The following is a 20,846-nucleotide window of genomic DNA, read 5'->3' as shown; positions in this document are numbered from 1 at the left end:
TGTTTCATTCTTTTGAGTCTAAGGAGAAAGTGTTGAAAGTTACGGGTAGTTTGTCAACTGGGCAGTTGAATTATCAGAGTATGTTGGTTTGATTGATTGCAAAAAACTGTTGAATTATCGCAGTATCGTTGGCTTGATTGCAATCCTTCAAGTCCAACTATCCAAGCTAGGACATAATTGCGAGCATGGAACGATGCTCTTGATCATGACTTTGTGCAAGCTCTAGTTCTCGTGCACAATCATGGAGTCATGGTAGGTATTTGGTATTCCATGGTCTGTTACTTGTATAGTATAGAGTAACTATTGTGTACGCATTGGAGAATAATGTTTAAACAACTCTTATGATGGGTTCGAAAACATAAAATAAGAAATGAATATTATTTGAAACAAAGATATTGAAGAGGAATCTGATTTTGGGCTTGAACAAAGGCTTTTGGTAAGTGACATACAGGTGGGAATACGATCAACAGATAAAAGTTCTCGTACAATTATATCTTGTGTGACTAATTCACAGGATAAAATTCATACAACAAAAAACATATTATTTGATTTTAAAGAAAATTCTATCCAAAAACGTCGGAGATATCTTCGAAGATCTTTGTGTTTCCGCCATCTTTGCCGTTCAAATGTACCACAAAAAGTTTTTTTGAACCAGTTCAAGACGCTCGGATAAAGTCGTCATGAGAAAGCACTTACCAACCCAACTATGAACTCTCTCCATAAAGTTCTGCCGAAAACTATCGATGGTCCAAACTCTTGTTGCCCAAGGCATTTTACTTGATGGTATTTGTTATGTGCGCGGGAGACTAATTTGTACCCTCATTTGGCAGCTAATCTTCTTTCCAAGGCTTGTATGTACATATTTCATCCAAAAAATACAAACCGACCGAAATTTCACAAACAAGGTGTGCGGCTTGCGCTTTACCGCGAGTAGTTAATAATATGGACTACGCTGAGATCTTTTATGATTTTTTTCGAAAGGTTTTATTAGAGTATCATTCAATGTAATCGCTAATCCTCACCATCATTTTCATATCTCAAATTTGTTTTTATTCATTTTCTTTTGATCACTTGATGTATTCTTTTTCCTTTTTAACTTGTTCATGTGAATTCGAATAATATATATTTCAAATACGCCAAGAGTTTTAAATTTATTTAATTTTTTGAAAAAATATAAGTATCTATAAAATGCTAGAAAGTTGTATCCCCTAGCCAATATTATTATATGTATAACATAAAAAGCCTTTGGTTGGGAAATACCTCGACATTATTCACAAATCCAACTGTACGTTGATTGCCAATATTTATGTAACACATGGTACAACAATATATAAAAAAAAAATTTGGAAAAATGGATCGACTGCTTACACGAGTGGAACATGAATGGGAGCCGACAGACTCTTATTACCACATTCCGTATTTCAACCAAAAAACTAAGCCTGAAATTTAGCTTTTACCTCCACTGATTGCAGCATACACGAAGTCCTCACATCTAGTGAAACCGCCGCTCAACACATCCGGCAACGCGCCCATGACATCAAATGACTCTTGCAAGTCCGCGGCAGAAATCATGTCCTCAAGCCATGATAGCAACTCTTTGGAGAAACCCACCATTTCTTTCACGTTCAACAATCTTTCTTTCATTAAAACCTCCCAAGCTTCCAGTTTTCCGGCGTCGTCTTCCCCCTCCGTCTCGTTGGAGGCTCCTTGAGTACGGATTGTGTCCATGTTTGATGATTTTGTGCACTTGAAGTAACACTGAAGCTGCTCGATCAAGCCGGTGTATACAAGCATGGGTTGAATGGTGGAAAACAACTCCTCCGATCCACCAGCTTCTAAAGACTGGTTTCCTCCAGTGTCGGAACTGGAAAGATTGGGAGTCGAGGATCTGCCGTGCTTCTGCATATAAGCATGGTAGATTCCTCGCTGCAAGAAGGTACGACGATGTTGCAACCATGACTCATATGATTCTGAAAGAAGTGAACCAACCATCATGAATTGGACAGTCTCCTCTGTCCCATTGGAAGACTGTGTCCCAGGAGGACACTTGGATTCTGAAGCAGGAGACGACAGATAAGTTGCCACAGATTTGGCCACATTATTCCGTTGCAAAGAATCGTGATCAAGCAAGTGCCGCGCCATCTGTACCATGAAAGGTAAAAACTTGAAATTGCTCTCTTTTCCACCGCCCCTACTGTCTGCACTGAAAGATGCACCAGTAGCAAACCGAGCTAGCATCTGCGCATAAACAACTACAGCGTCAAAATCTACAACTTTCTTCATGAGCAATACAATAGAACAACGAAGTACCAAATAGTTTTTACACACGACAATGCCATGAATAACCATGAGGGGAAAGCACCAAAGTATATGCCAACAGATGGGTAAGACTAAAATTCTGTAAAAGAAAGGGAAGCATACCAAAACAATGTCGTATGTCAACAACCGCAACCGGTTTCCATCAGCACGTCCCAGAGCATTGAGATAATCCCAGTATTGATCGACATATCGGACATATTGGCCCGAAGGAACAGAAGGCCCTCTCAGAGGAAATAAGTTGTTGCAGAGTGTCTCGTTGTTTCTAAGGGCAGCCCCATCCCATTCCTTTTTAGGATTCTTTCGATCAGCATCTGCTCTTTTAGCCTCTTGATGGCACTGAAAATGTATGATGTTGAAATGGCTAACAGTAGTATAAACACAATCTCCACGGGAATTTCCTGAACTTCCAACACCTAAGTTTACTCGTTTGCTGTATGTGTAAACACCCAGCAAATCAGCAGGTCTCAATCTGTAGCCTTCTCTGCAAACCATGCAAGCCAGCCCACCTTCCTCCTCTTCAACATCTTCTAAACCTTCCAGGACAGGTTGGGCAACAACAATCCGATCCCCACCATCCGAAGTCAATTCTTGCCGCATTCCAAGCCCCTTTCAACATAAAAATCTTCGATCAGAAACGGTTGCAAATAAATAAATTTCGTCATCAAAACATCTCATGTTTGCATCAAAAACCATTACCGAAAAGTTCTTGACGCTGCTATATAACAAGAAGTTGTTAATGCTGATATACTATTAATAAACTTCCAGCTACATTTTCAACATATAAGGGAAAAACTAAACTAGCATTATAACTCCTGAAATGCTTTAGCCTTTATTTTTCGGGTTTCTACAGCAAGTATAATAAATCGAAAATTAAACTAAAAAGAGATTAATAGAATCACCTGAAGCAACTGTTCTCTTTTCCTCAGTGCTCGACGCCTCATCTCATCACGTGTGGCATGTCGTAGCTGGCGAACCTTTTCTGCCAGGAATCCAGTATCATTTCCTTCTTTGTCAGCAAGAGAGTCTAACAAGTTTTCAGCCCTTGCTCCAATCTCATTTTCACCCGCAACACTCTCCAAAGCATGAAGCAAAGGTAATATTCCTTCTTCGTCGATACATTTTTGAGTGGCCAAGTGACCCATTGACAGCCCCCTCAGCATAGAAAGTATAAGTGGAACAGACGGCAATTTTAATCCAGATGCCCATTCTGCGGTTGTTCTAAAGTCAGGCAGTCCAGTGCATGAAAAGGTTTCCTTCAAATGTCTTACAGCAACTCCAGTAATCCCTTTCTCCAATATAATATCTTTAAATCTCTCACCGCAAGAACTTGTTTTAAGTGATTCCGAGACTCTCACAAAATTCTCCAAAGCAAATTTTTGTTTGGCAGCAAGCTGAGCAATTTTTTCATCCTTCATGTTATCTTCATATTGCTTTTGTAACCTGTCCAATTCACTCCAGTCCTGCAGATATGGGTCAAAGTGCTGGATTAGAACTTCCATAGCTGCAGGTTCTCCATAAGTCAAGTATGGCAAAATTCTTGCCACCATTTCGGTGTTCCTCTGCTGTTTGCTCGACTTTTTAAGTCCTGAAGGATGAGGCAATCGCTCCAGAAACATGCTGACTATTTTCTTAGCTTGTTCACTGCTAGCAGAATCTTCACTAGAGACTGTAAGAACTCCAGGTGTGACACTGATATTATCGCTCTCGTTAGCTTCCAATGTAAGACCTTCCACGATTAACAGAATGCCCTCAGCTGGTTCCATAGCATCCACTGAGAAGGCACGCCTTGCAGTTTCAAGGAGTAAACTTAAGGCTCCCAAACTTAACAATGCTCTCCTGTTCTCCCTTGTTTTGCAACAAAGCATTAGAAGATTTAGCACAGAAACCAACTGCTCTTGATTCAACTTTAGATCCTCGCGCAGACGCTGTTAAATGGATTCAGGACTATTAGAGGAGAAGATATTTCCAGTAACAAGACAGGATAAGAGGAATTCCACAAGGTAAGAATACCGGACTAAAAATTGGCGAAGTCATCTAAAATAAGTTGCACACCTGAACCATGCTCAACAGGATTTCAAGACCCCTACATTCTCTGACAGCACCGGTTATTGCAAACTCAACCTCAGGATCTTGCGATTCCTCTCTGTCCTCATCTAACTCTTTGATCATGGGCTCCGTAGCTTCACCATCCAACCCCTGCAATTTGATGGACTCATTCCATTACTAATTACTAAAGCTGGAAAAATGCATGCATCTGAAAGTGTGAATAAGAATAAATATCTATGATACAATGAACCACCATGATATACTCCTTGTATAGAATAACCAGAGAAGAAACTATATACAGGCTGTAGTACACAAGTACATAAAAACTCTGCAGAAACCTGAAGCCGATATGTGACTGTCATTGGAGGACAATCCCTTGTAGATGTGGCAGCATTAGCAGACAAAAAAGCCGTCCCAGAGGCAGTATTTGAAGATTGACTATTTGATTTCTTCCAAACTTGTTCATATACTTGAGCAATACTTAAATCAAGAGAGATGATATTTCCTGCGACCAGCAACTCCATGCCAAAGTCATCTTCAAGCAGACCCAAAAGCTCCAACTGATGGCAGATTTTATTTTTCACATCTCGCATAAGGGGACCAATCTCAGCACTCGAATAAGGATTCTTGGTCATTGACCCCCTTATAAATTCCTCCTGAGTATGTGCCTTGTTTAGTATCAAAAGATACACAGGTTCTGGCTTCGAAGGGCATATCAAATTACAGAGCTGCTCCAAGATAAACTGCACAAGTGATAAAGTAAGGACTCATTTCAGCACTGTTGCATGATAACAAACAAAAACCGACGCAAATATCATCTAAAGCAAGGTTTATTGTATAAAAGGTATTTTATTGACACAATTGATGAGGGTAACTATTATTTCCAGATTCTCATCATATTCAAACAAGATACATTAAATTCTCACCCATGCATCTCAAATCATAAAAGCAAAAGTCAAAACGTAGAAAAACATAGTGCTAAATAAGTATGTGCCAGACTGGTTACACCGTAAAAGTATGAAGTGTGTAGTCGAAGTTCCCTAAACTCCCTAAATGAAAGAACAAAGGAGGTTGAAAGATGAGTAGAGAACAAACCAAGGAATTACGGCCCTTTCTGTCCTCCCCATGAATCTGCAAGCCACCAATGCATGCCTGGATGAACTGCCGCTTGTTTTCATCGCTCTCAAGCAGAAGACTGTCAAGAAGATCTTTCAAAAGGCGATTACAGTCACCAATCAATTTCGTCTTCTGTACAATTAAGCCCCTGATCACAATAAGGGCCTCCAGAACATCAGATAACAACTGATCCCTCATGAATCTGCAACGAAAAAAGAACATTCAATACATGACACCCAGTTTGTGATGCATCATAAAAAGCGAAGCTGACCTGGATCTTATATTAGGGATCTCCAAATATTTTCCAAGCAATTCTATGAGCTTATGGAGAATAAAACCTTGAGAAATATCAATATGGAGGCTCCTCTCCAAGGATTCCACATTATTCACTTCCGCTGTGATTAGCTTACATATGGTGGCCAAACATCCTCGCACAGTCAAAAAAATACGTGCATCCTCTGAATCTAGCATTCTAAAGAGTAATTCAAAATATTCCGCAGCATTTTCACCAGCTGAGAGTGTTGCAGGTAACAAAGACATTAGCAAATTTAGCAACCGAAACCTCCTCGATGAACTTTGGCCACAAAGCAAACTGATTAGCATGCACATCTCCGATCTTATTGACTGTGAGCAAGCGCTCAATATGAGTTCTTTAACCCATGATCCAAGCTCAAAAGATCTAATCTCACTCTGGCCTGTTTTACATGAACGACGCTTCCATCGAAGAGCATATTTCATGGCCAAATAATCATATCTCTGAGGCCGAGATTTCTGACCAACTCTAACTGCCTGAGAAACTTTATACTGCCTCCTCACGAAATCAAGATATGACGCTCCTCTTTCCCATTCGGAATAGCTTAGCAATGGGATATCCCGAGTCTTTGAAGAACCATCCCAATTCTCATCTAATGATTCTGATGTATACTTGCTTCCACTCACAACCACGCTGGATTCAGATACACATGAACTGTTACCATCTTTCATCTGTGATGACGGGGCAGATTTTCCATTTGCTGGGTCTTTCTCCATGGCATCAGGTTTTGGGGGAGTACACGCATGAGAAATTATTTTAAGACATGGTAGAATGACATGCTCAGATATAGCAGGATGCTTGGCACCCAGTTTGATGGATTTAAATAACAACTGAAAGACAATTCTTAATCTTGACTCCCAAAACTCATCTGTCAAGGAACAGATATCTGAAAGCAACATCAATTCTTCACGTGTTGCCAGAGCAATGTCTATTGAGCGGTGATGTTCAAGACAGTACACAACCTTCTTCTGCAGCAAGCAATTTAATTCAGAAACAGCATTCGCATCAGCCTCAGAGAAGGCACAAAGTGCCGCCCGGGCTTGGACACGGGAATTTTTCGGGCCTTGATGAATGTTATTCTCAAACAACTCATGCAAAATGCCAGAAGCTACAAGCTGCTTCTTAGAACTTGGATGTTTTGACAGCACAAGTAAAATCTCAAGACATTGGGCCACAAATGCACTAGCACAGCCATAGCAACTATTAGGAGACCTCAATACAACAAATCTAGAGGCTGCAGCAGCATCATCAGATTGTTTCTGGTGCAGATAATTCATCAACACCTGTCTGAGACCTTGAAGAGTTTGTACACTTTTGCTCACAGAATCAAATGCTGCTTTACATTTCTCACCATAGAGTACACCAAGAAGGGCAATTTTGCGATTGATTTTGCACGAAGGGCCAGGCAATGAGACCATCATTTGCTGAACAGAATCCTTCTGTTGAGAGTCCATTTCATTCTCACCAATGCTAGACACAATTTTCAACAAAGGTTTTTTGAATCCCAAAAGCTGTTGATATCGCCTATGAGCACTCTCTGATTCAGATTCTATTGCAGCCAGTCCCCTTTTCATATCTTCATCGTTTTCCATGCTATCAAATATGAAACTCGGCTTAGCCATAAAATTGAATTCAAAGCGTCCATATTTACTGTATCCGCACTCATTGCATAAAAATGAGTCCAGATTTTCATAATTAATATTGCGGCATTGCCTGCACTGATAAGCATTCTCGTGGCAGTTGCCACAGATTCCATGCTTGTCAGTGACAGGTCGACTGCAGCGTGGGCATTGAAGTGGTTCAAGGGACAGTGCTTGAAGATTTTCATAGAAAGAATCCAACTCAATCATAAAGTTACACGACGTTATAGGAATGGGGAATTCCACTTTCAACTCAGTCTGATTGCAAGCAAGATGGCATATCTTTGCTCGCTTCCACAAAGACCAGTTATTTTTCAACTCCGACAAGTCAGCCACAGGCCTATTGTTATAATACAGATTCAGAACTTTCACTGACTTGGATTTACGTGCATCATGAACATTCATGGTCACACTCTGAATGGTGTAACTACCAGTACATTTCACAATAATACGATTGTCAGTGAACTTTGTTTCAGACTTCAAACTTTCAAGTTTCACCTTGCTATATGGGACCTCAGGTGAGCTGCAAGCCACACAGGGCTCACTCTCAAGATAATAACCATCAAATTCCACCAACCCACTCAAAGTGTTGTAAATGCGTGAATTTGGATGATTTGCCAAAAGCTCATTTTGTGAGTGAAGTGTCTCAAAAATGCATTTAATCACATCAGCTGTCAAGCATTTATCTACAATTTCATTGTGTTGTTTTTTTGAGCTGTTATCAGGAAATTTCCCCAGTAAGCAGGTCACAAGTTCTGTATATTCAACGACATTCTGACCATATAAGGGCAAGCAGCTCAGTTTCTGTAAGAGGGCAGTTAGTATGGATTCCTTAAATGACTGCTTACCATGGTACCAGGCGCCAAGAAGAACACACTTGGCTTCTCCACGCACAGAACTCGAATTCCATTCCAACAAAAATTTGTCGATAAATTGTTTCAGGCAATCATCACTATGGTCAGTAAAGACATTTAACACCTGTTCCATATCCATGTACGATTTCTCAGTAAGAGATTCACTTCCTTCTTCACCTTTCTTCTTTTTCTTATTGTCAAGAGGTTGAGCACCAAGCTTATTTGATGTAGAGCTGATCTCTCCACCATCAGCTCTCTGTGAAAAATGAGTGGCATCCTTTCCAGTATAAAGAGCCAAATTCAGAAGTTTCAAAGCTTGAACCACACATTCTTCACCAAAAAAGAAAACCCCATCCATGACAAAAGGTAAGACATCGCAATGCCTCAGGCAATACTTCTGCCAGTTTCGAGGCCGTGCTGACGCTACCTCTGCAATGGTGGAGAGGCACTTCACTATTTTGACACTTCTTTCGTATGAAATGGTAGTCTGAAATCCACCAGATTTTTTTATGTGTTTGTAGAGCTTCTTAGTTTCACTAGTAAACTGCCAAGTATCACGGACACTGTAATATTGTGTCTTACTGCCACATAGATGAAGAAACAACCTCCTTGCATACCTCCTAACAGATGTTGTATGTGGATTGTTGATATAACTGCAGAGAACATCCTGGTACCCATCAAGTTTTAAATCCTTACCAGAAGTAACTTTGTACCTATCTTTCTCCCCAACTTTGTCATGCTTCTCAGGCCTAATTAGGCAATAAACCAATCGGAAAGTGTTCTCTAGCAACAATCTAGGGTAGTCAGCAAAAACATCACTTCGATGTGCTTTTGCATATGAATCAGTGAAAAATGGTGAGAAATTACCCGCTGGGACCTCTCTTCGGATTGATAATTGAGCACCACAGCCAGGACCAGGGCTCAAGCCAAAAGAAGTTTCTGTGCTGACAGAAGGGGACTTAAATTCAATGACCAGCTGCTGCAGGATGTCCATGAGATAATTAACGAAAACCTGCTGCCTAAGAAGGCCACAGGCTCTATACAGTGAAGAAGTCAAGTCACTTCTATCACGGTCATCCAATGATGAACTGGAAGTGGAGGGTGGGTTGTGGATGGTTGTTTTGTCCTGTGTATCTGCTGTCCCAGAAGCTTTTGATCCCGAAACATCACCACCTGGTTGGTTCCAGTTACGTAGCATGAGAGTGAAGAACATAAAGACAAGAATTGTGACTTCCCCAAAAGATGAACGACTTCTAGCAGTGAAAGGTATATCAAGTTCTATCTCATCTATAAACCATTTAATCAAATTTGCCAAATTTATGCTCTCAACGTCCGTGCCATCAGCAAAAGGACCACCGATAGCTGACGACAATCTGTAGATGAGCTGCATCACCGGAACAGCCCGAACACCAGAGGTGGTCTTCATAAATCCTTTCAGCTGTTCAAGGAGCTCCGAGAGAAGTAATGAATTGACAGCCCTTTTGGATGCAGATATGGTAACAGCATCAACAACTGAAGCTGAAAACTCCCCAGACTCATTAGGCTCCAAATCAAGGCTTGACGGAACTGCATTCTTCAAGTTGACATCAGTAACAGCTGGCAAAAAATTTGAATCACTTGAATCGTCAGCAGAATAGTGAAGGTCACCACCATCTCCACTTAACATCTCAACTTCAATTGGAATTGCTGACATAGGATGATCTCTAGAATGCGGAAGAGGAAGTCTTTCTGCATCTAGCACTTCGTAGCATGCTTCACATAAATCAAAGTCAGGGCATACAGCACAGTGCCATCTGCGTCTCAATATAGGAACAGTTGAGCATCCGTCACAACAGTATTGTACAGATGAAGTAATCGAATCTTCTTCTACCGTAACAGGATTATTTCCACAAGCTGCACTTGTAGCATCAGCAGCTAATGGAACTGGTGTTGTATTCTCAGATTCATCTGTACCTAGCATAGTCTGCTTTGGAAATGGAACCTGGAGCAATCTTGAAGATATAGCCAAGCTGTAAAGAAGAAAGCACAATAATTGCATGTGTTACAAGAGGAAAAGAATCTAAAGTACTAGGACCAGTTTTATATTTACCTGCTGGAAGTTTGAACAGCCTCATTCGTCGATAGAAGTAGTTTCTTAAACAATGTGACTGCGCGGGAAACAGATTGCCTACCCGCAGGTTTTCCAGATAATGCCAAACACTCTGCATAACAATAAATAAGTTCTACAGATGATATGACAATGTTGTTCATAGTCTGTGTGTCTGGCTGTTCTACATCCAAGATTCCCCAAAGTACTTGCATAAGTCCATCAACCACTTCAGAACCTGCATCAATCTCAATGATTAAATTATACACCTCGAGGTAAAATCACGAATCAATGGGACAAGCCGTGTGCATCAATCACAACCAGCTGAAAAATTATACAGTAGATACTTCGAAGTTGATCAACAAATAAGATAAATCTTCTGAGAGCATTTGAATTCTTCCCGGTGCTTTATTCAAAAATGAATTCTCAATCGTCCCCAAATCCTTAACAACTTTGTGATTATTTAAAATTATACATTACATTCCAATTGACCAGAAACAATTACTTTCTTTATAGACATTACACTGGGTAGAGAAATCTCCAAGAATAAAAAGCTTTCCACCGATGACAATGCCACAGTGCACAAACATCAATAAAATTCAGAAAGCACAAAAAAATCAAGGACCACCACAACAGAATTCAAAATTCATACAGGTACCTAGACTAGGACTAACGAAAAGGAAACTCAGTTTTTATTGAATTAAAGTACCATTATTCTCAAGGAAAGTGGCCAAGTTGGAGCGGCGATGCAATGCAATCTTAGAAACTGCACGCATCTGAGCTGTAAACTCCTCGATAATCCACCCGGCAGTGGGCTCACCCATTCCCAACTTTGAAGAAAGCAACAGCGTGGATTTTACCACTCCACTAAGGCGCATGGCATCCTTAACCTAAGGAAAAAAGGATAGATGTGACAAAGACAAGCTTCTGTACATGAATCAACAACTAGAGTTGAGAACCAAGTATGATCAAAATATGAAATCGGATATTTGACATTAAGAACCAAAAGTAAAAGTGAGACCGCTGGAATTACTTGGTAATAGATCTCTCTCTTAGGAAACACAGCCTGCAGAACGCGGCTAGCAGCAACCTGTAGCAAAGGCTCCCTATCGCTTTCATATACAGTTTCCAAAACTTGCTTGCACTTAAGGTTACTCAAGTCCAATTTCACTTCTTCAGCTTTTAAGTATCCGTGGGGTTTACACAAAAGATAAATCCGAGACAGGAGCTTGAGGCCATCAGCCACCACCTTCTCCTGGATTGAAGCAGATTGTGCACACCGAGACTTCCTCCCAGACCCTGAAGACCATGAATTGCAACCAAGCGTGTGCGCTTCCATGTCTAGAATGGCATCCATCTTCTCCTTCCAACCAAATTCATCCTTAGCTCGACCATATACTTCCAAAGAATCTATTCTGGGCAAAGCAGATCCGCTGAAGGTTCTTCCAATGCTAATTGTGAATTCCTCGTCAGCTAATAGTGATTCAGCCACTGTGAACGGAATATCGTACCAAGATCGCATGCCTTCATCCAATTTTATCACTCTCTGAAATACAGTAATTTCCGAAGGAATATGACTTGCTGATGTATTTCCCACATGCAAGCGAAAACCAACCATAACAATATCGGGATTTGAATTGGTCACAGTTATCTGATAAGAAATTCCAACAAAAAAACAGTGAACTTAGAGAAGTTTGGGAGTAAAAAAAGTCCTTCACAATTGTAAGCATGACAAGGCAAATCAACCAAAGCTAAAGATTACTATCAGATATCAGATTTAGATGAAAAAACCTGCAGCTGGATTACAAACATCAAAGAGGAACATACTTGCACGGACTTTCATCCATATTGCTACTTCTAAAAAAGTATACTGAAGGCTAAACGTATTTGCTCTTTAATTTCGAATGTTTTAATTAATTACATGAGTAACTCACCATCTGTTACCTAGACCTTCTGAAACATACACATTTTGGTTTCAGCTGAACAGGAAAAACAAAAAACAAAATAATCCTTCTAAGGTAGTGGGTGTGGGATCCCTCCGGTTTGTTCTCAGTAAACTCCTTCTCGGTTCCTTCTTCCAGTTAATTTGTTTCCACCTTTTCCTCATTTCCGTTCAATCGGGAAAGCCCCGATTCCTTCTAAGGTCCAGGTTTTCTCGTGGATTGTTGCGCTGGGAAAGTTATGACTTGAGAGACGTTACAAAAGAGGAACATCACTTGTCTTCTATGTCCAAATTGGTTTGTGTTGTGTAGGCAAGAGGCGGAGACTCAGGACCACCTGCTTATTCATTGCCCTTTTATAAGCTCGCTTTGGTTCAGAGCGCTGACGGAGATGGGTCTAGTTTGAGTGACTCCGAAATCCATAAGGGACCCATTCGCAGCAGACTTTGGCCGGGTATTGGGATGTGATAGTTCATTGTGTATGTTGGTCGGTGTGGCTGGGAAGAAACAGGAGGACTTTTGAAAACGAACTTGACTCGCTTGAAAATCTTTGGGACAAGATAAAATTTAGAGCTCCAAATATGTTTGCAGCAGATTTGGGGTGTTCTTTGGGTAAAAGAGGGAGAATTCTTTGGGCAGTCATAATTCATTGCGTTTGCTGGATTGTTTGGTTGGAAAGAAACAGAAGGATATTTGAAGAAGGGGAAGTTTCAACTGGGGAAATTTGGGACAAGATAAAGCTGAGAGTTGCAGCTTGGTTACACATCTTAACAGATTTCCAATCGTTTTCAATCTTAGATTTGTATAGGGATTGGAGATTGATTTTGAGTTAGCTTAATACTAGAGAGTCTTGAGAGTTTTTGTCGAGCACTGGTCCACCTATATTTGTAACTCCTTTATTATTTTAATAATATTTGTGTTTCTTATCAAAAAAAAAAAACTCAATCCTTGACGAATAGAGTTCGAACATGACATCATGGGCATCAAAAAGGGAGACGGAGGAGGGTGGGGTGTTCAAGAAAAGCAAATATGTCAATTAAACCATGACCTAAGACTTAGAGAGGTAAAGAACAAATGTAAATAACAAGGAGATGAAAAATGAAGTAAAATGTATGTCAGCAATACCTTGAATCCAGCAGGATTAGTTCCCTCTAGGAACCCATCCTCAGATACCAAAGTTTGCTTAGCCCCTTCAGAATCATTATTCCTTATGGCATCACCACTCAGTTTGGCGTCTTGTGTTATGCAGACAGTTTTCTCAAAGAAGTCGAGTGGAAAATCTGGTTTTACGCCCCCGTAAGCTTTATTTTTTAGGATACCGTATCCCAATTTCTTAACCTTATCAGAAATAAAATTTGCACCAGTGTCCACCCCTGTGGGAATGTGTGAGTAAATCTGAAGGCTTCCATCTTCATGCAAAACAAGACAGTGAATTTTGTCTTTTGACAAAGGCTTGTAAGCAGTGACCCCTACCAACGTTGAAGTTGCCCCAGCAGTGTGCCGCAAATGATGTGCGAGAATTTCATGCTCTCCCAGGGAGATGGCCAGTACACCGTTTGATTTCAGACTAGAATAGCAAACAAACAACCCACTACCGCCCAACAACTCTTTCCAACGGTGCAATCCAGCTGGCCGGAGCTTACTGTCCAGGTCATTCTCATATACAGATGACATCTCCATCAGAGATGTTGCGTCCGGATTAAGACGGCCAATCAAGGTACTCCCGTCGTGGTAGGACAGAAATAGTAATTTGTGAGTAGAAGAAAAATACAGCGATGAGCCCTTCGCTTGCTTGTTTCTTCCCTCAATTTGAATAGCTTCCTTCAATGGTCTAGCACCAACATTTGCTTGCACCGACATCTCTAACCTGTACAAACAGCCAAACTCTGATAGAACAATGAGAAACATTCTGCCGTGAGAACCATAAATAAGAGTTGCATCCACCACTGTATCATCAGGCAATGTGATATAGTGCACGGGACTGATGTTGTCCTGTGACAGATCATAGATTTTCACAAATCTGTTGGTCACTACCATTAGCTGAACCTGAGAGCCCGGAACCCAATCTACGTGTCTGATATATGCACCTTGTAGAGCGAGTTCAATAGCTAAGCGATCAATCACCTCACCTCGATGATTGACGGTAAGGACTTGGCAATCTTCATAGCCTGCTACGACAAGATAATTTTCTACCAGTGAATTAAAGAGTAGATGTACAATCTCAAAACGAACAACATTTTTAGAAAGTGGTTTCACATTTGCCTTATCAGCTGTGACCGGAGCAACCGTCGCTTGTCCAATTAGCTGACCCACATCAAATATGGCTACCTTATCACCTTCTCCAACAGCCAATCGACCTCGGGAACTTACACTAAGTAATGATTTAACGAGAGAACCACTGGTCAAATGGGATTTTAGTTCCTTTGCATTTGAATAATCTGATTTGATCTTCAAATCTAACGATCCACTTTTATAGGCCTTCTTCAATTGTAAAAGGTCACTGCTATAATGGAGTACTTTGTCTTCAGCCAGAAATATTTTTCGGTCTTTGAAACTATGGAACTCCCTTCTTCCAGTAATAGAAGGCAACAATGACATGCAAACTCCAAGAATCCGATCTTCAACCTCGAGCTCACTGAGTAGCAACGGTATCCTACTTAGAACCTCATTTGAAATAGATAACCTGGTGAAATTATCAGGGTCATTTGATGCATCCTCATCAACATCAGAATCACTCTCGGGCATCTGATTTGTATTATCTGTAAGAGGAAGAAAAGACTGTAAGTTACTGGCAACGCGATTGGCTTCATTGCTACTTCCAGTGACTTTTCGAGGTTTCAAGCACTGGCAACTGCTGCCTCGAACTCCTCCAGCACCGCAGTCACAAAAAAACCGACTAGAGCGGGAGTATACAACGCGATGACCACGATGACAAACTTTTGCGCACACAGAGCAACAACCTTTGGAGACAGTCAGGTCACATGTGTAACAGAAATACCAGTGTTGTTCCATAAAATTGCTGCCACTAGATGTAAAAGTGCAAACTTTAGATGCCAGGGCTCTCTCACTGTTGTTATCATCCTCATCACCCTTATCTATGCTACCAACCTCACCATCAGATGTTCCATCGTCTTCATCATCATCATCAACAGAAGCATCATCACAGTCAACTGAAGTAGGCCCTTGATTAACAGCGAGAACCAAATTCTCAGCATTTTTTCTTGAACAAAACGATCTAGAAGACAAAGGCCCCAAACCAGAACCAGAGCTGGAAACAGTATTCCCTGATAACTTTCCAGAAATGCACCTAGAAGACCCAGAATCAGTTAATGATGTTGCAAGGAATCCAAAAAGATACTTCAATCCTTGAAGCAGTCGTTCGTCACCAGCCAGATTCTCGATCAACCTCACTGTCCTCTGTAGTAGTGGCTTAACTAATGCTTCCCCTTTTGAGATCTGGACAACAAAAATGAAATAACCTTTTGCTGTGCCCAAATCGAACAACATGAATGCATTATCTAGGGAAAGTAGCATGGCTTCATGTAAGTGACCGTGTAGTTCTTGCAACTGGAGTTGAGAAGCTGACGCCAGAAGGCACATTAAAAAATTTGTGGTTGAGTCTCTTAAAGAGACCGAAGTTCCTATGCCAGTGTCTCCATTAGGTGTTTCAATCACGGATCCCAATAACCTGATCTCCAGCCACTTCAAAAGGGAAAGTGTATCCATGGTGACAAATTTCTTCTGTAACTTCTGTTTTACTTCAGGATATAAATCGTCAGACAAAAGATCGGTGAAAAGGTTGAGAACACTCACATTGACAGACTCAGAGTGGCAGTGATCCAGAAAATCAATTAAAACCAATATATCTCCACGAAGGGAACCAAAGTAATTCTTAATCTTCGCAGAGATATCTTGTACAGACAGGAAAAACCTGAAAATGACATTTTTTAATGGATCGCCCTTCAGGCTGTAAATAATATCAATCATCTTTGTGACTATAAATTCATGGACACTGCTATCCACATGTTTTCCTTCATTGACACTCTGCAGGAATTCCTCCATGCGCTTCATGATAAATAGGCTGCTATAATCAGCCCCCACTTCAAAGTCCACACTCAAGCTTTGGCATATATTTTCACATTGACCCTTGAGGCTTCCAAATACCTTGTCACATTTGATCGTCAGGATAGACAGAAGTACCTCACTAATTACCTCTTCTACCTCGCAGCTGATCCCCTTAGAATCTTTGACCTTCATCAATCCATCAAGAGTAGTAACAATTCCATTAATATTGAGAATACAAGATGATACAATTTCACCTGGAAATTGAACAAGAGGAAACCCATGTAACAACACTTCCCAAAAAGTTTTAGATCGAATTCCCAAAGCCATTTTTTCAACAATTCTGTCCTCCTTCATCGCAAGCTCATAGAAAGATTTCAGCAAGCTGGGATTAATCCCCATTTTTTCAAAGAAATCTTCCTGCATACTGCTATCAAAATCGGCATATTTAAGAAGCAACAGATGCGAAAATCTGTCAACAGACAGATGCCCGTTTTTTACAGCTGAGTAGAAAGCATTTCGGTAGATTCGTAAGTAACTACATAACAAAGATGACAATATCTTGATCAGCTTTGTCATTTGATCAGCTTGAAAATAGTTGGAAATAAGGCTTTTGGCCAACACAAGATACTCATCATCCTTGGCAGCATAATTCTGGCAGCTAATACCCAAGGTTGTGCCAGAATCCTTTTCATTATATGCACAAATGCCTGTACAAATAAAGGACAGAGTAAAAGAAACCCAGGATCCACTCCTGAAGAAGTCCCAACCCATTTCCTCAACATCATCACGCAAAAGAAAACCATCAAATTGCTGAAGCAAGCTCAACACAAGATTTGGAATGCCTGCACACTCACTGCTGCAGACATAGTTGCCCAAAATACAATGGCTAAAATAAAAAAAATTCTCCACATTTAAGATATCAGGAAACCTCAGGCCACTCGAAACAACTTGCCAATTTTCTGCAGAAGATACTGTAACCGGGATATCCCAGCAAAGCAAGAAAAGATATCGTTCAATAATCAAGTCATCCACCTTCGCAGCTTTTTTACCTTTCCAAAATCCAAGAACCCGTGAAAAAGAGGCTTCAACCTCCCTCCAACTTAAACCAAAGAAATCAACTGAATGGTAGTCTTCACATAAAGAAGCCAAAACGGGTGAAATATCAACCAACTGATTGAGTAAAATATTGCTGTAGGGGTTTTGTTTAGCCCATTCACTCGCTACACCCTCTAGCACAGTGGTCGGCCATGAAGACAAATAGTTTGCTGAATTAGGCATGCATAGATCAGGGGATTCCCTAAGTTTTGTCCTGAACTCCAGAAGTAGAGATGAAGGGCAAGAACGCGGATGATATATCATGTGCCTTAGTAATAAAACCAGCCTCGAAACCAACAAGGCCCAGCATGACAATTGCATAGTATCAAAACCTGTAGAGGGAATATATATGGTTTGAAGTGCTGAAAGTACTTTACGAGCCAACGTAGACTTCTCCTCTTGGGATGAAAAATGAAATGCAATCAAGAGAATCTCGATATGAAAGAGAGAAGGAAGAGTTTCAACAATATCCTTCAGAACAGCACACATTGAACAGACTGTTTTTGCCTTCTCATAAATAAATTTCAGGAATGTCTCGTAAAGTTTAGTCCTCAAGATGGTACCAGCTGAACCCACTCTGCACACAAGGATACGGGCAAGCAAAGCAAGGGTCTGATCATTGTACATATAAGCACCATTTTCGATAATAAGTATATTCTCAACAATAGATTCTTCAAGGAGTTCAGACAACGCTCGATGTAAAAGAAGTTTCTGCAATAGTTCAAAACAAAGTACATGGACATGTCCGAACTTGCCCTCTTCCTGCAGAGTTATGCGATTATCCCCATTCCTGTCTTCAAGACAACAATCCTGGCAGTTAAGTATGGAAAGCAAAATATCAATATGGTTCCTGCTTAGCCTTTTGCTTGCATCAGTGAACAATGGAGGATGCCATTCGGAAGAAAAAACACAACTTTTAAGAAAATTGAGTAGCTCGATAGCTGCTTGCAATGGCATATTGCTTATCCTAGAGCTGGAACTAACAGCAACATTTGATTGCTCACAACCATCCATAGATCCAACAGAGCGACTGCCTTCAGAAAAAAGATCACCAAAAAGAGCTTCATCTTCATGACAAACAACATTTTCTGATTCAGAGTTCCCTGATGCTTTTGTCACACTGGAACATGATCTCTCGAGGATAGGCTTTAGTTTAACACCCTCGGAATGAAGGAAAATAACAAGATATATCAGATTGTCCAGCCACTGATTGGATGGTGAGAATATTATTCTACATAACTCTTCAAATGTGTGCTTTTTCAACAGAAAAAACTTCTCGTTGTTAACGAGACATGAAGGGGCATCAACCTCGGCATGACCGTCAGTATAAACTGTCTTTAGATCATCCAACTCAGAAAGTGGACATGATTGACCCTTTATTTCTGAAATGAGTTTCAGAATACAAATGACCACCCGGGGATAGTAAGCCAGAGGGGGCCTACTGCTAGTAACAATTTTGTTATTCCTCCAAATGTCGGTATCCAAATTGCTCAAGATAGAAGCTGTTGTACATACTTGAATATTCTGAAAAACGCAACTCTTCAGGAAAATTGATCGCATTACCTGAAGAAATTCTTCCAACAAGTGAACTGCAAGGCTTTCATAACTATTTTCAACAATAATATTGCTATAAGCAAACTCGACTCCGGTACGAAACAAGCTTGGTAATAAATTGATAAAAGCAGCAGCTGATTGCACCACTAGATTTTCTGAGTCAACATATTTGGTTTCTTTTGCAAGATTTGCTAGTAACTTGAGTATTCTTACGCAATACGACAACATTTTCCGAAAATTGAGACATACTAGTTTCTCATCAAAGGACACTGGGAGCTCTAAAAGTTCTTTGCAGTGAAAGATAAGTCGGTGAATGCATCCAAAATGAACAGTAGCCCAATGCTGAGAAAGAGCAACCAACGAATTAGTACTCTGGGGAAGAGACTGCTCAACCATGGGCGAATTCCTATTCTCTACTTGCACGCATTCAGAAAACAATTCCATTAACATGAGTTCATCTGTTTCTTGCTCCTTCGAGCACTTTCCTCCTTAAAGAGAAGAAAAACAACAATGTTAGTCACAAAACCAACAAAATGAATGGGACATGATAGTTGGTGATAGACCAATACCCAGTAGCCTGCACTCAATGTGGTCCAGCCTCTCAGCAGAATCATCTTTATCAACCACTGGAGGTAGCAGTTCCAAAAGAAAGTTCGTAGAACACGACTGAGAAGGATCCAACTCCTTATCCACTCCATCTATCAGCAATACCTCCAAAAGTTGTAACATAATGTTCTGGAAGAGGTTCAAGGTCAGATACGATGCAACAGCATTAGTGGCACATGTACACAGGTAAAAGAATGAAACCAAAAATTAAGATGGCGTCTTCACACGAGTTAACACAAACCTGAAGACTTAAATCATCGCTTTTCCCAATCCATTTTTCCAAACAACAGAGGGCAAATTCAATCGTCTGATGAACCACAGCCACAACCACCGGCTCCACTCGCTCAACTGTCTCGTCACACCAGAAGAGACTAACACACTTAATACAATTCCGAGAATAAATACATAACAGTAATCCAAACATGAAACGCAACAAACCAATAAATAAAATAAATAAAAGCTCACTTGATAACGATCGGACAGCTTTAACAACGGTAAGCGAGACAGAAGCCAAGGCATGAACCCGAGCTTGATCCCACACTTCCAGCCCTACTTTACTTTCCTCAAACACCACCGGCTTCACTGATTGCCTAAGAATAGAATAGAGCTTCCGAAATCCTGTCCTGAAAACAAACGCCGATGCATCGGAGCGGAGGCTCTGAGAGAAGTCACCGGACGAGACGGCAGTGACGAGCGCTGCGATCTCCTCCGCCATGACACTCCAGGGAGCGTGAAATTCGTGATCAGCAGAAGTTCATTAGTCGATTGATCGTAAAAACGAGCGAAAACTTTGTTAACGAGTTCGGGAATATGGTGAAATCAATGGAGAGAGAGTGCCCAGACGAGAAATGGAGACTGGGGTTTTGGTTTTTAGAGCAAATGATTATTTTATTTTTATTTTTAATTTTTGCTAGTTCCAGTTCTAGAAATGACTATTACTCAGCGTGATATGCAAGTCATGTTCAAGGTTAGGAGTTAGGACTTTCTTTCCTTTTTTCTTTTTTCTTTTTTTTTTTTTTTGTTTTTTTTTTGGCCAGAATATCCTCGAAAAATGAAATGTAATGTAGGCTTCGAACAATCATAATCTACCGGATGGATGAATTAGGGGAAGAAATTATTTAATTATTACAATATCTAATTGGTCAATTAGGGGAAGAAATTATTTAATTATTACAATATCTAATTGTGACCAATTTCAAGTGTAATTTTCAA

General features: G+C 40.5%; 1 protein-coding gene across 1 annotated transcript; it reads right to left on the bottom strand.

Annotated features, from left to right (window-relative positions):
- Positions 1-1,200: 1,200 nt before the first annotated feature.
- Positions 1,201-20,527, bottom strand: LOC140891810 (auxin transport protein BIG). Its single transcript, XM_073300462.1, has 14 exons — positions 20,100-20,527; positions 19,876-19,982; positions 19,598-19,763; positions 13,440-19,516; positions 11,408-12,025; positions 11,084-11,264; positions 10,378-10,612; positions 5,753-10,297; positions 5,461-5,683; positions 4,704-5,108; positions 4,372-4,515; positions 3,219-4,244; positions 2,422-2,925; positions 1,201-2,238 (listed from the first exon to the last, which is right to left on the bottom strand). The coding sequence occupies exons 1-14, from the start codon at positions 20,347-20,349 to the stop codon at positions 1,447-1,449; spliced, it is 15,273 nt and encodes a 5,090-aa protein (XP_073156563.1). The 5' UTR covers positions 20,350-20,527; the 3' UTR covers positions 1,201-1,446.
- Positions 20,528-20,846: the final 319 nt, after the last annotated feature.

Source organism: Henckelia pumila, chromosome 3, assembly GCF_033568475.1.
Source record: "Henckelia pumila isolate YLH828 chromosome 3, ASM3356847v2, whole genome shotgun sequence".
In the NCBI taxonomy this organism is placed as follows: Eukaryota; Viridiplantae; Streptophyta; class Magnoliopsida; order Lamiales; family Gesneriaceae; genus Henckelia; species Henckelia pumila.
The sequence above is the reverse complement of the archived record's forward strand: the minus strand, read 5'-3'. Positions and strand labels throughout refer to the sequence as shown.